At 38.6% G+C, this 15,481-nt stretch overlaps 1 protein-coding gene across 2 annotated transcripts in view; it reads left to right on the forward strand.

Moving 5' to 3' along the window:
* The window catches only part of LOC147688594 (sodium channel protein type 5 subunit alpha-like), a 1,046,042-nt gene that overhangs the window by 279,603 nt on the left and 750,958 nt on the right, over nucleotides 1-15,481 (forward strand). Inside the window, exons 4-5 of one of the 2 annotated variants that reach the window (XM_086941454.1) lie at nucleotides 5,976-6,065; nucleotides 9,892-10,020. In XM_086941454.1, coding sequence (XP_086797580.1) covers nucleotides 5,976-6,065; nucleotides 9,892-10,020 — 219 coding nt within the window. Of the gene's footprint in view, nucleotides 1-5,974; nucleotides 6,066-9,891; nucleotides 10,021-15,481 lie in introns of both variants that reach the window. The other variant, XM_086941453.1, reaches the window with a different exon arrangement.

The following is a 15,481-nucleotide window of genomic DNA, read 5'->3' on the forward strand; positions in this document are numbered from 1 at the left end:
ATTCGTAAATCTCATCTAGAAATGTGCAAAAGGAGCTTCTCGAAGTGCAAAAGATACAAAGAACGTCAGTAGGGACCCCAGGCTAAACTCCAACACCTATGGGGAGGAGAACCATTTCCATGATTAGCTCCCAAATGGAAGCACATTTGGATTTACAACTGGTGTTGAAACTTTACATCCATGCAGTCAGTTAACATAATTCCACATTTTGAAATAAAGAGTTGCATTTATTGTATTCACCCAGTTCTGTTCCATCTAAATCAAATGCAGATGTACAGCTGTTTGATATGTCAGTTCCAATAATTGAGTTTTGTACAAATCCCTTGTCAGTTAAAGTCAATGGCAACAATACTGTGCAGGCTCTCCAGAGTGTGTGATTAGTTTTGTACTGATGCAGGTGAATAATTATCCATTCTACGAGCAAGGACGAGACCGGCTAATAGATCATCGGAACCCCCCCTTTAATAACACAGTTGAATTGATGCTCTTTGTTCGACCTTCAGATGTGTGTCCCCATCATCTCACACAAGGCATAGTCTCAATCCCTTTCCAAGTTAAAGAAGTGCTTTTCTGATTCTTGTCCATCATTTTGTATGTGTATTTATTAAACTGTATCACAAGGAAAGCTCATGAATAGCCAAGCATTATTTATCAATCCCAGGAGTTGCAAATTGCAGATTTGTGATATCTGGAGAAAAACTAGTCACTCCATCCAAACCATATTTTATAAACTGGGTCGTGTCCCAAATATTACTGTGCTTTGTTCACAAAACAACCCACACACAGTGTCTAATCTGGTTGGATGAGCGGCGTTTGAGAGGATGTGCAAAAATATGAAAGGGGACTGTGGCAGAACACTGCTTTGTGTAACAGTGATTCGAAATCTCTGAACTATCAGTGTCTCCCCCTTAGTTTGTAGCCCTGCAGAGCATGCTGTGTACTACTCGGTCAGATCTATAAAATGACTTTACAGAACTCTTGTACTGCTTTTTTAAGTGATGGGCTCTGAGCATGTTGCGTGGTCTGCATGGCCAATTAGTGAACCAATGATATCTCAAGCAGTGCATGTTCTAAGTAGCATCACTATTGTAATATGTGTTAAGGTCAGAGCCATGATAGGGGTGCCTAGTCCCTTCATCCTTTCCATAAACATCTGAAAGAGAGGCAACATTGTTCCATGTAATCATTTCATGTACATATTATTGTCCTATTGTCCATCGCTGGTAATGTGGCCACCATGTACTTCAGTGATTTACTTGAATGCTTCCAGACATCGTTGTTTAGCAGGGCACCTTCTCTCTATGACACAATATAACCAGTAAGAACCATTCTTTGTCTTTCAGTCAACTCTTGATGCCATCATTCAAACCAAGGGCACTATTAGGATGGCGGACGGACCTGCGTCCGTCCGCCACCCCAGAGGAGGAGGGACCCTCCGCAGGGGCAGCGGCGGTCCCTCCGTACAAATTAGGATGTGACCGCCACCCTGGCGGTCACATCCTGTATGTTTAACATTGTGGCGGGTGCTGCTTGAAGCAGCAACCGCCGCAATGGTAAAAATGCAATCAGTGCATTTGCATGCACAAAGCGGCAGGCACCGCACGGTGCCTGCCGCTTTGTGCATGCAAATGCATGGGGGTACCATAGGTACCCCCCATGTGCACCCCCACCACCCCCTTCACCCGGGGGGGCCGCAACGGGCCCCCAAAGAAAAGTCTGTATGCCTTTTCGTGGTGGCATTGCCGCCGCGGAAAGACATTACAAAATTCAAATCCTAATATGGCTGGCAGTGTCTGATAGACACCGCCAGCCATGTTAGAGCTTTTCAGAAAAGCGGCGGTCGTAAAAACGACCCCCCAGCCATCCTAATCTGGCTGGGAGTCATTTGTGTGTCCTCTGCGGTGAATCCGCATACTCCGGGCCGGCGGTGGCTTCCGCCGGCCCGGAGTATGCGGATTCAACGCAATTGTAATGACCCCCATAGTTTGGGAAAGATGATATTAATAGATTGAAATGTTCCTGGGAAAACAACAACTAAATGAACCATAAAATTAATAAAAGAGTCTTCTTCACACCTCACCTTTATAAAAAGGTTTTAAACTCTAGTGTATGCACAGTAATCTCTGGTTTTTACATCCCTTGAACCATTAGTGCCAAGAGAACTGCAGGTATATGTTTGATATCAAAATCCAATTTAACATAATAATATAACATGTTATGCTAAATAATTTGGTCAGTCTTAAATGTTGAGAATTACTCCTGATGTTTTCCTTTCCATAGTTTTTTTTAGCTTGTCCATAGTATTACAGACCAATCATATGCAAAACAGTCTTCTCCCCTCACTTCAAGGAGCAGTCCCGGTTTAATTGCTTGGTGAAGTAGTGATTCACAAAAACTTTGCAGAAGGAGATTTCAGACTGCAAGTGGTCCTTTATCAGTGTAGGCACTGCAAAAATAAAATGGATACTCTGTTGATGGATAAAAGTATATTTTGTATGTTTACCTGACTCTGTGCATGAAAGGAACATTTCCCCTGCTCCTTCAATTTATTAATCTATTGCTGTTACAATATTTTATTTAAAAAAAATAATTATATCATTTTCTTTATAGAACATAAAACAGAAGCTGCAAATGTACAGAAAAAATGATTGATCAATCAATCAGTATAATACATTGGTTATAAATAATAATTTAGAATGTAGATTTAAATTGACAAGTACACCTATGAATTAATAAATAGATTAAAAACAAATACATACAATAAATACAATCATGGTGTTAAATATATTGTAAATGTAAATGTACAGGTATTTATATAGCGCAAATCACCAACCGGTCTCTAAGCGCTTGCTTAGGGAACCCGTCCTGGTATTCCCCTGTGCGATAACCCCGGCAGGGTATCCGCAAGGTAAAAGCCAGGCATCCCGCCGCGAGGGGCCGTTGTGGAGATTAAGCAAGCTATTGCCCAGAGTCGCAGAGTGTGAACCCGTGAATTGAGTAGGCACCGGAGCGAGAATTGTCGAGTCCATGGACATTTTAGGACTCAAGACCCCGCCGAGCCGGGAATTGAACCCTGGTCCCGGGTTGACCTCTGCTTCCAGGTCTGCCTCCTCTAACCAGTGAGCCACACTTCTCCACTTGCAACATATTGCAACATCCCTTTAGATTACTCCAGCCTCCAACTAGCAATCAATAACTAACACCCCTATCAATAGTTGGTCCTTGTCAAGCTTCCAAATAAAGGATGCCCTCATGGCCAGTATTTTAATATACAACACAGTAGACTGAAATCCCCCAACGTTCTTCTCATTAGTTCTAAGTCCCACCCCTGACTACCTACAAAAGGGCAGTTCATTCTATTCTCTAAATCCTCTTGAAATATAACAGATCCAGCAGCTATTCTGTGTATTTAAGTCTGTGTCTGGGGTCAGCAAACAGTCCACAAGGCATTCCCATGCCCGTGCGCTTTCAATTTTTCCCTGCCCTCTCTTCAATTCCCGAAACTACACAACACTCTCCACTCCAGCCCATTTAACCAGTTCTTTCCTCCATCTAATGAATCGAGAGCCATGCACAGACTTCCAATGCATTGTCAATTCTCATTTAGCAGGAATCAATGCCAAATTGTAAATCTATTTGTGATTTTCTTCTTTTTAGAACAAGGGTATCGCCCTAGGGTGTAGGCTGAGGGACTACAAGGGATCGCCCGAAAAGTTACGTTATTTGGACAATCAATAACTACTTCCCAGAATCCAGCTAAAACTGGGCAGGACATGATCATATGGAACAATTCTTCCCCTAATTCCTCACATCTCAGAACACTTCACAGCAGTAGTCGTGTAAAACTGATTAATCTTGCCAGCTTTAAGGTTTGCTCTATGTAAGATGTAAAAATGTATTCATTTAAACCTGCCATTTGGCGAGACATCAGGTATATGTACTAGAATACTCTCCCAGTCCATACCTGCAATCTGGAGTTCTAGGTCCGTCTCCCATTTAATTTTCAATTCAGCGAGGGGAGTGAGGAAACCTGCACGCATTGCCCGATATAAGCACAAAACAGCTTTTAAGCGGCCTGACGTAGTACAGAGTAATCAGCACGATTGGCGCTTTACAGGCTCATTCCCTCCATTCCCCTAATGATACTAAATCATGGCAACCACAGCTCTAGGTAACAAAGATTGGCCTGCAGGATCACTAAATTATTCAGAAAAACCCTCAAATGAAAGTAATACTCCACCCCGGTCTAAATCACCTTTCTTTTTTTTTCTTTTTTATATTCTTTATTATTGACACAGTTAACCCCATAATCAGCCCATCTCTCAGTTCCTCCTAAACCACCTACACAAGCCATTGACTTTATTCAGCTAAGTGGGAAATCAGGTGAATAGGGCACTGGGACACGGCCCCACTGTAAACAGCAACACCAACATTGTACTACCGGGAGTTCCTGAGAACCCACAGGTAGGCGACGCAGAGGAGCTAAGTGGACTTGCAATAAGTCTAGCAAAACGGGCAGTGAACCAACTACACCTTCACCAGGTTTCATTCGATTATTAACCCACTGATTCAATCACTGCAGTTGGGCTGCTATATAGTAAGACTCAAGATCAGGTACAGCTAGATCATACTCCACTGTAGGGCAATCGAATTTAGTCAGGGTTATTCCTATGCCTATCTGTTCCCCAGATTAGATCATCCAATGATGGAAAACCCATAACTGTGAAAAACCAAACGAAATTGAGCAATCTCTGCAAGATCACCATTTTAACCACCACTATTCTGCCAGCCGCAGATAAAGATAATGTAGTCCAAAACTTTACACTATTTTGTTGTGCTCCAATAACTACACCCCATTGCCATCTAGTTGGTCTTGCTGATTATGGTATATAATAACTCCTAAATATTTAAGGCAAGTGAAGCTCCATGCTAACCCATGCCAATTCTGAGGAGGAATAGCATCTGCATGAGTGGATACAAATGGGATTTCTGCAAATTAATGTGCAGGCCAGAGAGTACCAAAATGCTCCAATACATTTATTGCACCTGGCAAGTTCACTCTAACATCTTTCAGGAAGATAAACATGTCATCAGCATATAAAGCTAAATAATGGGTTAGCCCTGTAAACTCTAATCCACAATACAATTCTCCTGTGCCATCACAACAGACCAAAGGTTCCATTGCCAATGCAAATAATAGTGGTGAAATCGGGCATCCTTTTCTAGTTCCACGCCCTACATCATAAGGCTCAGATATAGATATGCCTGAGCGAACCCGTGCAGTGGGACCCATATAAAGGAGGCTAATTTAGCACAAAAAAAACAGGACCCGAGTCCATTTTAGTCATTACCTCACACAATAATTCCCAACTTAGCCTACCAAAGGCCTTTTCAATATTTATTTCCATGAGAGATCACAACTGTTTATCGAAAAACTCCTCATTCAGCAGTGAGATGAGTCTATTTAGCGCTGTATCATGCCCTGGAATGAAACCCACTTGAGCTATATAAATCAAAGAAGTCATATGGGGCTGTTACAATGGATAAAATATATCGTAAATATATCTTCACACACACACACTTTCGACATTTTCAGTATTCAGAAAGAAGAAATAGTACTGTCACTTCTCAACCTGAAAAAATACCCCATTATTGAATTTGAGGGTGGTATCAGAACCATGTGTTTTAAATTGCTTAGGAATATCCTCTGTGCCCAACAACTAACCTGACAGCTTCAAACAAAGACTCCTGTAGATAACACGTCCCTGAAAAAGTCCGAATGTAGGAAAGCATGAATGGAAACAACTGTATAGAAAAAACATTATGTACTCAGCGTGATAGACCGGTTTCCTACAAAATGCATTGCTACGCTTTGAAATGTTATATATTTTATGGTACAGTAAATTTAAGAAAGCTTAAAAATTTCGTGACAATGCATTTTGCTCAGTAATTTTATTTCCTTAACATGTTTTTACATTGTTCAGTATATTTATTATGTGCACTATTTTAACCAACTGTGTGTTCATGGCCATGTCTGACACGGCGCCATGGACCAAGTACGTAGAGTAAGTATCTTTTCACTCTCTACCTACTTCGTTTAACACAGTTGTTTACAGTACTTTCCATTGTATTATACTGTACACCTTACTTCCTATTTCTCTATATCCTTTTAAAAAATGGCAACAAGTAACTAGGCTATGTTCGGTGTTTTTTTTGTTTGTTTTGTGAAAGCATTAAAACAGTGCATACATATAAATATAGTGAAAACGTACCAAAATAGCAACACAAGAAAAAAACGTTTTGTATTTGTACTGCACATTGGTTAAAACGTAGTGTTTACTAGATGTAACCTGTATTCTTGATACTTATCAACAAGTTTGGATGGATGGAAAAAGCAAAAAATATTCCAATTTGTCTCAATTTTACATTATTTAACACTTCACCACATATTATGACACATTTTAATGTAAAAATGGACCTCAATACTCAATCAAATATAACACCAATACTCATTTTTGATTAACAATAGTTGTACCACTCTTCCTTTCAAATAATCCCTTGAGGTTAAAATTTTCGGTTTTCGATTTCTATGTAGGCAAAAACTATTGAACTCCAAAATAAAAACCACTTTGAAATAAAAATTGTGTTGGAAAAATTGCTCAAACAAAAACATTTAATAACCAATGATTAGGAAAAGAATTGTGTGCACATAGCAGAATTGCAGGCTCTCTTGGTAAGTACTACTGTTATCAGTGTCATTAACAGCAAAAAATGAATTCATTCGCTGAGAATGGATAGCTTGGTCTTGGTTGTATAGTTTGCAATTTAGCTATGATCACCACTGCAATAAAGTAAATGTATTCCTGGATTAAATATTGATTCCAGACCGCATTGTAGATGTTCAGTCTGAGATAGAATATAATCAACAGACATAAGGAACACCTTCTTAAATGTAACTAATATTAATAATGGACAGTCAACTTTCTTCTACCTATATAGTTATTAGGACCTTATTCTAGTTTTTGGGGCATCTCCCCCTAAAATGTAAAAATCCTAAAACATACATTATGTTTTCTTCTTCAATAAAAATATCAAATTCATATGTGAGATATGGTCTCATGAGCCCTGTACTTCCATCAATCTTAAAAGAAAAATGTTGAATACTTTATGAATATTTATGGGAAGAAAGAATAACTCATGACTCAATGGTGATGGCTAAATATACATTATCTGTCCTGATTAAATGCTGTGCCTGAGGTTTCATGCCTTGCAAGCTGCATTTAGTGAGTAAGTATATGATTTCCAGCCAATCTAATTCATTCATTTTGCTAAATTCACTTGTTATGATACATCTGAATGAAGTCATTTTACTATTAAAATTTAATTGTACATCTTCATGACATCCTTATAAATCTGTGACAGGGTGTAGTTCTGTCAAAGGATACTTTCTGAATGCTACAAGGGACCTCTTTGAGTGGTTGACTTTGAAAACGCTTGTCAATACGTTTTGTAATGCACAAAATGGAAAGGGATGCAATGAAAATATGTTTTGTGACTTCTTCTGGTTCTACAACAGAACCTACGAATGTCTTTGTGTAATTTCCTTTAATCTCATTATAAATAGTTTTGCAGCAGCATTGTAGTGGAGCAATAAAGAAAATATAGTGAAAACCAGTCGGAAGGGATAGCATGAATGTCAAAATCATTACAATATTCCCAAGGTGGAGCGAATTCTGGAGTTAAATATCTTAAAATTTAGCAGGTGCACTATCAGCAGAGGAAGTTAAGGACTGACAGTGGTAATTCAGGTGCACATTTTTCTAGTTACAGAAACATCATATTGGCTAGGTGTGTATAGAATCAGGCGACCTTTTATAGGTAGCTTTGGTTACATCAAGTATTAACATGTTACTGTTAGACATTATTGATATCAATGTTATTGTGACTTTGGAGGTTGAACATTGCTATCTATGAGCGTCATCAAAAATAGCAGTGTTCTTCACCACAGTGTGCAAGTGGATTTTTAATTCTGTACAACAGAGTAAGCCCTGTGTATCCACCACAATACACTTTGCAGTGGATCCACAGCACCCTTTCATAGGAATGAGTCATTCTGGTTGATATTGGAAGTGTAGGCAATACAATAAGTGAGAAGGAAGGCATTCACATACATTTCAGTTAACATCCATCCTGTGTGATTGTTTGTGGCGTGCTCCATGCAAATAAATGATCAACTAATTAATAGATCAGTTGGTCAACATGCAGACAGGCAGGCCTTACCCACTTGCAAGCATTCAATTTGAGATTGAAGAGGGTCAATATGAATATTGACCATCTATGATTCCATTTTTATTACAATTATGTCTATGACCAATCATGAATTTCCATCAAATGGGCAATATCATGATTCCTAAGCTAGTACAGAGATTCACGTGGCAGTGCTGGAATGATACATTTCTATCACATGTGAAATACTTCCATGTCCAATATGTATAGTATGTTTATGGCACTGTTTACTTTTCAGACTCATGGTGTGATGGCAAAATATCTGTGACCTCTAACTGTAGGACTCTTGCCACAATGGTAAAGGTTAGATCGACATTACTTATAATGTGAAACGGAAGCCATGCACAGTGGCAGAAATGGACCCATGCCCCACACACTACTACATTAAGTTATTATCTTAACAAAATAGGATCTTTGTTGCAATGTAATGCAAGGTACTGTTCAGCGCTGGCCAATAGTGGTGAGATGGCCATTTTGGATACATTTAGTAACATTTCATTCTAGCTTTTCCCTTTTGGAAGTCATTACAAAACGTTCACTTTGGACAAGCGTAAACCCTACATAGGAGCAATGCATGATACATGCAGACATGTTGTCTTTATATTGGTGTAAAGGCACAACTGGGTTAAGTGGAAGAGCACAATGTAGTTTCTTCCCTGGAATTTGTTTTATCTCTTGTTAAACAAACTTGCACATTATTTTAGGAGGATAACTCTGTAGTGGGATTACTGCTAATAGAGCATGGAATGAACCCTGGTGTTTATTTAATTTTCCAGTAAGACCAACCTCGTACCTTTCAATTCCTTAAACTTGGATTCAGCGATTGTATTTCTCACAGTATTAATAGTTAAATATATTTAATTTATGCTTCAATACTATCCTTGAAACATATTTTAACAGAAAGAAAATAATTTATTTGTCAAAATACTGCTCAAACATACTGTTTCGCAGAGACAAGTAAATGCTGTTTTCGAAAATTTGCAAACAAATTAGTCATAGCAGCATAGAAAGAAACATACATTTGGACAATGTATGCAATCTTTTTTAAAGAATTTGTTCACATAAAAATAAATGTCATTACTGAAATCAATCGGAGGAGTAATACAAGTTAAGTCCAGAGCTGTCACCTTCACAAATGTAATGACATGGCAGGAAAATGAAATATGCTTAGCATGGAGATGTCACTGGAAATCTTCCAACCAACTTGACAACTAATGCTCTCCCATGTTAGAAGAGACAGATAATTGAAAGGTATGAGCAAATTATCATATTACATGCACACACAATACACGAATAAACTCACTACAGAATGCACATTTTCATGCTTTCCATTGACTTTCTGTTGAGTAAGAAAATAGAAAATTGTCATGTTTTTGAGTTGGTAAAATAATTTGCTGGGTAATGTTTCATGTCTGATTTGACTGCAGTTTCATCATAAGTTAACAAAAAGAATCTTCTAATCATCGTATGGCCAAGATCTCATGTACAGTTGCATTAATCACATGTGTTTCCTTGGGTCCAGCCGAGCTGGCTCACATTATAGGTGGGCTGAAATCTGAATTTGTTACAAGCTAATTTTCTTCATTTTCTTGACAATTTATATAGGTACACTTTCACTGGCATTTACACATTTGAATCATTGATTAAAATATTGGCAAGAGGATTCTGCTTGAAGCAGTTCACCTTCCTTCGAGATCCATGGAATTGGCTGGACTTCAGTGTTATTGTTATGGCGTAAGTACCGTTATTCTGTAAATTTCTTACACTGTTTGCACTTTATTTTATTTAATTGGTGGGTTGATGTGTTAGTACATGTATTGATTGTACTTCTGTTGTAGTTTGAATGTAAGGCAAGCGCCGCACTGGTCATTAAGGTTTTGACCATGCTGCTGTTTGTACAAGTTGGAAGGAGTATTTTGGAGGCATGCATTCGGAGATAGTTTGACTCACAAGCGTTAAAATTTAGTGACTGATTTATTCTGCCCACATTTAACCATTATGGTGGCCAGATCATAAAAAAAATCAGAATCTATTTCCAAACACGAATAAAACAGATTTTATGAATTTCCTCGATTGTAATTAAGCTCACATTTCTCCAGTGTCTTACCATTTCACTTGCAAAATTGATTTAGGATTTTTCACCAGTGTGATGTTTAAATCCCTATCATTTCTACCCTTGAAGCTTGATAACTAGCAGTAATAGTTGACAGACTGGGCTCTGGAAATACAATTCCATAGGAAACATTGTTTCGATTCCCTGTAAGGGTCTCAAATTTGAAATGATTTGTATCTTATTTTGATGAGGCCAGGGAGGTAATGGAAATAATGGTTTGATAATTTGGAAATATACAGTGGGTAACCCCCTTGAGGCTTTCTTCATTTTGCATGTTCAAAAATCCACTGTGACAATGCCAATGCCCAGAGCACCTAATTAACTGTCTGCGATTTAAAACAGACAAAATTGTCACTCTGTGACATCAGGGGTGTAGGTACAAAGAAATGCACTGAAAAAAGTGCTAAATATACTGCCCACAATTTGCAAAGATTTTTCTGTGAGTTGGTGTAACTTACTCAAGCAGTATTTCTGACTTACTTGTGAATTTAAGGCGTAAGCCAGGAGAACTGCAAGAGAAATTACCAACACAATTCTTGTGCATCATGCCCATGGTATTGTGTAACATATGTCTGGGGTTTCAATATATCATGAACCCTCAAAAGATCCTAAAACTATTACCTGTGTCTATGTTTATAACACATAAAAGGATTTGGTCATCATTCCCTTGCTAATTTATACTCCATGAGGTCATTTACTGTGGAGGCCCTAATTGGCTTTGTAACTCATTTGATGACCACTTGTTCATTCTGAAACAAATCAAATCTTTGTTGGCAATATTCTTGAGTGTCTATTTTCTGATGCATTACTATGTATCTTTAGCAGAGTGGAAAAAGGGTGTGTGTATATTATTAAAAGAGCTATGTATTGGATGCACTAGACAGCTTCAACTAAACCCTGGAGCTCATGTTAGTATATTGCACCTGACCTAGAGGGTTTGTGTTTTAACATTTTACAATATTTCAGAAAATCATTTCAGTGTCACTTTGCATAATTAAAAAATGTCATGAGTAGTGTCATTTACAGCATGTTGCAGAAATGTAAACATTTGCAAAAATGGGGGTACACAATGTAGAAGATTTTAACACCAGCACCAGCTCTGCTCTCATTTTATTTCAATATCCTTTGCGTGCACATTTTTCTACGTTTGCTCTGGCTCATAATTAGTGTTCTGGTAATACTAAATGCAAAATGTTGTTAGTCATGCCCTTCTCACTGCACTTGTCGCCATATAAGCCAGTATATTTTTTGTTAGAATCTATCAACTTTAGTTAAGAAGAAGTTACGTAGCAACTTTTTTAAGCAGAACTGATCCCAATCCATCACATTTTAACCCCTTGCATGCTGGTGACGAACCCCAGCCGTCACGCTCCGTGGTGCTCGTGTGCTGATGACGGCTGGGGTTCGTCACGGCCCCGCCCTGTTCATTTGTTTACCGCACAGCGGCGGAAACGGGCCAGCAGCGAAGGGGTTAAGGTATTAAGAGCCATCATCTTTTAGCACACACAATTGTGTAGAAAGAGCTCAGTGTAAATATTTCCTACAAGTGATGCAATTGAGACTATGATGTCAGTGCTGGGATGAATTTGTTGGATTTGTTGTGGGTAAACATAGTTGTTTGTGTTGCTGGCGAGTGGAACAAAATATTTAAAGTGCATCCATTTTACCAATTTAGTAATTTTCAAATGCTGACCCTGATCTTTAAAGATGATTCTGACATCTTGACAGTTGAGTCCCAAATAGAACAGATTACTCAAGAAATCAAATTACATAAAACAATAAAGAAATTACCATTACCAATGAAAGGCTCCTCTGGAAATCCACTTATATGTTGACAGAAGTATCAAAGTTTAATTAGTACAAAACCATCACAACATGTCTTCATGGGGAGAAGGACCAGTGCCTTTTGACCTTATATTGAATTAACTTTATCTGGGTTTTAGTAGATGCACAAGCCAATAGTTATCATGTCAATATGCTCAATGAATAACAACAGGAAATGCATATGAATCCTTCATAATATGGGGTCAAAAAAGACAGAAGGGAAATTGATGATATTGTTTAATAGTCATGTGATCAAGGCATCTATGTACAAGGAGGATAAAATGGGATGGCATCTGGTACAATATAAATTGTGGGAACGTTGTGATAATTGAGGTGGCAGGGCTGGAGGTAGATGAGATGGCACTAAAGATAATAAGTAGCACGCCTTCTTCTTTATCTGAAGACATACAATATTCCCCTCCTCTACAACTACCTTCAGAAACAAATCTCCTTCAACTTCCCACACTAGTTGCTGCAAGATTACCCTACTGATTATGTTAACTGGAATAGTCATTTTATAAGCTTTATTGATCACCCCTGTTGCTGACTTTGAGGTGTGAAAGTATTTGTTCTTTAAGAATGTCATTATGGATGCCAAGGGGCAGAGCTCCATCATGCGCCTTCCAAATAAATGTAACTTGTCTCCACCTTTCAGTCACTCACATGTTCCTTAGCAAACTGCTACATACACGGAGGTGGACCCACCCTCAGTACATACAAACACTGTGGTATGAACTTCCAATGGTTTATCCATATCCCGTAATTTCCTCAGTATACGTAGGCTTTTTTCTTTAAAAGTCTTCAAAGGAAGATTGCGATCTACCAGTAACACGCAACAATCAGCACAGTGTTAGCACCCACATGTTAATCCTTCTCATTAGACTTTGCCACTTCAATGCTTGGACTGTGAATTTCACTGGACTGTTTCCCATAGGGTAAAATGCTAATGTATCTAAGAACAGGATACAACACCTCAAGCTCAGACATCCACAACAGAAGGCTAATAATTAACCTTGTGAGATGTCTCCTATCCATTCCATCAATACCAAGTCATGAAGAATAAAGACAGCACGTCACTGATAAGCCTTGATATAGATTGGTGGTGTACTAGGCAACAGATACGAAACAGGAGTTAGCTGGTCAATGCCTACAGAGCTGGTATATATTACCCTTGGTACTATCGTGTATCACGCCCACAAGGAATGGATGTAATTTATAACAAAAATCTACAGACAAAAAACACATATTCAATGCAACAAAGATTAACACTAAACACAAGCATGCTCATGCATTTGGATCATTTAAGTGTATTCAGCACCCAAAATAAAAGTTCAACGTGAACGGATCACAAATTCAAGGAAAATCAATCAAGCAATACTTATGGAGCACTCCTATTCACCCAAGGGGTATCCAGGCGCTGGATTACAAGCATCACAGAACCTCTCAATGTTCACAATTAACTCCCTAATAACTGGGTATGAAGGTCAGCACCAGTGGGGTTAATTAACACCAGTTCTACTAACAAAGTAACAGGTGGAACAACCACTGGCCATTTCAGCGGCAAACGACAATTTCAGGCCTTTACTCCTTCCAAACTTGTTAAATGATACAGCAGCATTACAAAATGCCTATTCAACATACTTCAGTGCCCCAAATCTTCAGGTGAATGCATTCAACTCTAATGTTGACAATCCGTTTAACACACTGAAAAACTGGAGTTTTTTTCACCAGTCTCCTACTGCTCTAATTGTTTTCGCCAATTCATGATCAGAACGTTTTCTGATCAGCAACCTCTCCTGTGGATTGAATGCCCCTGGTTGGCTTTCAAAACTTGAGCTCAATGGAGAATACCACACTAATCATTGGTATTTTTGCCTGCCCCATATTTCAGAAATGAACAAGGCTCAACTCATTCAGCTACTGAGTGACCTTTAAAAGGCCAAGAATCCTTGGCCATTATTTTAGATATTTGAAAACTTATGTAGTCAAGGTGCAAGTCAATATAGACAACGGCAAATTCTGGACCTTCTTCCACTGAATATAGACCTGAAGGTGTGCCAATGAGTTCCAATTTTCCATCTAATTGCATTCCTCTGGAACTATGCAACTAGCATTTGGCAAATTCCTATTGATATGACTGGAACTGTGGGCATCAGGACATAAATATGTGCACTTAATGACAGACCTGCAGGAGGCGCTTAGCTATGACTGATAACATAAACTTGAAACACATTGTTCCTTTATAGTCCTCTTAGTTTGAGCAAAAAAAAATTGCACACATTACAGGTTATTACTATACAATGTAAGTTGTTTTAGCAATACATTGTCCCCAGTAATTTCTTGAGAAAAGTAGGAATGGCATGGCACTCCCTGCAGTAGTCACCAGAAAAAGCACAGGTTAGGGAGGAGTTGAACCACCGTTTTAATATATTTTCCTGAATATTTCTGGGCTTTCTGAGCTGTCTAAAGGGAAGGGCGCATTTTTATTCTGTGAGAGATGTTTGACATTCTGTAGCCATTGGCTTCAGCAACAAATAATATACACAAGTGTTAAAAACACATGTGGAGAAGATTTCTAAGCTCTATGCCTTCGGTATCTTGATGCACCTAGAAAACTGCATCAATTCTATTCTGCAATAGTTCTCAAATAATAAAATACACTTTTGAAAGGGACCGGCCAAATCACGTGAGAACCCTGTTGACACTGCCCTTTAATCATGTGACCTCAACTAATATTCATGGCTACATGTCCTGCTGCCACGTGTGTGAGAGATATGAATGAAAATTTGAAAGAGGTCTTGATGAACAGAGTTGTCATATCTAAATAAATCCTCATGAAGAATCTAAGAAAGTCACCTCACATGCCTGGTGTGTCTCGGTTATGTACTGAAGTCACAGGCAATGGACTGTATTGCAACAAGGCGATAAGCACACATTGAATTTCATTGATCATATGAAATCAAACCTGTTTGGATCTAGCAAAGATCATCCTTAGACTCCTCAACCCAAACAAGGACAGGTTACCTGGAAAAATTCAGAGTTTCCGAGTTAGTGTTCTGCTGGGTAGGGGCACTCATAAGTCAGTACCTAGCCCAGCTCAAATGGTCTTTAAGACTTGTCCTTTTTATCTAATTCCCTTTCTGTTTAGTACATTTTCACAATGAATATTCTTATAGATGTAAAATGAGCTCTATTTTGGAATGCATATCTTGTCTTAGATGACCTCCTCTACCTGAATGAAGAAAAACAGTTGTCTGC

This window comes from Lissotriton vulgaris, chromosome 10, assembly GCF_964263255.1.
Source record: "Lissotriton vulgaris chromosome 10, aLisVul1.2, whole genome shotgun sequence".
Taxonomy (NCBI): domain Eukaryota; kingdom Metazoa; phylum Chordata; class Amphibia; order Caudata; family Salamandridae; genus Lissotriton; species Lissotriton vulgaris.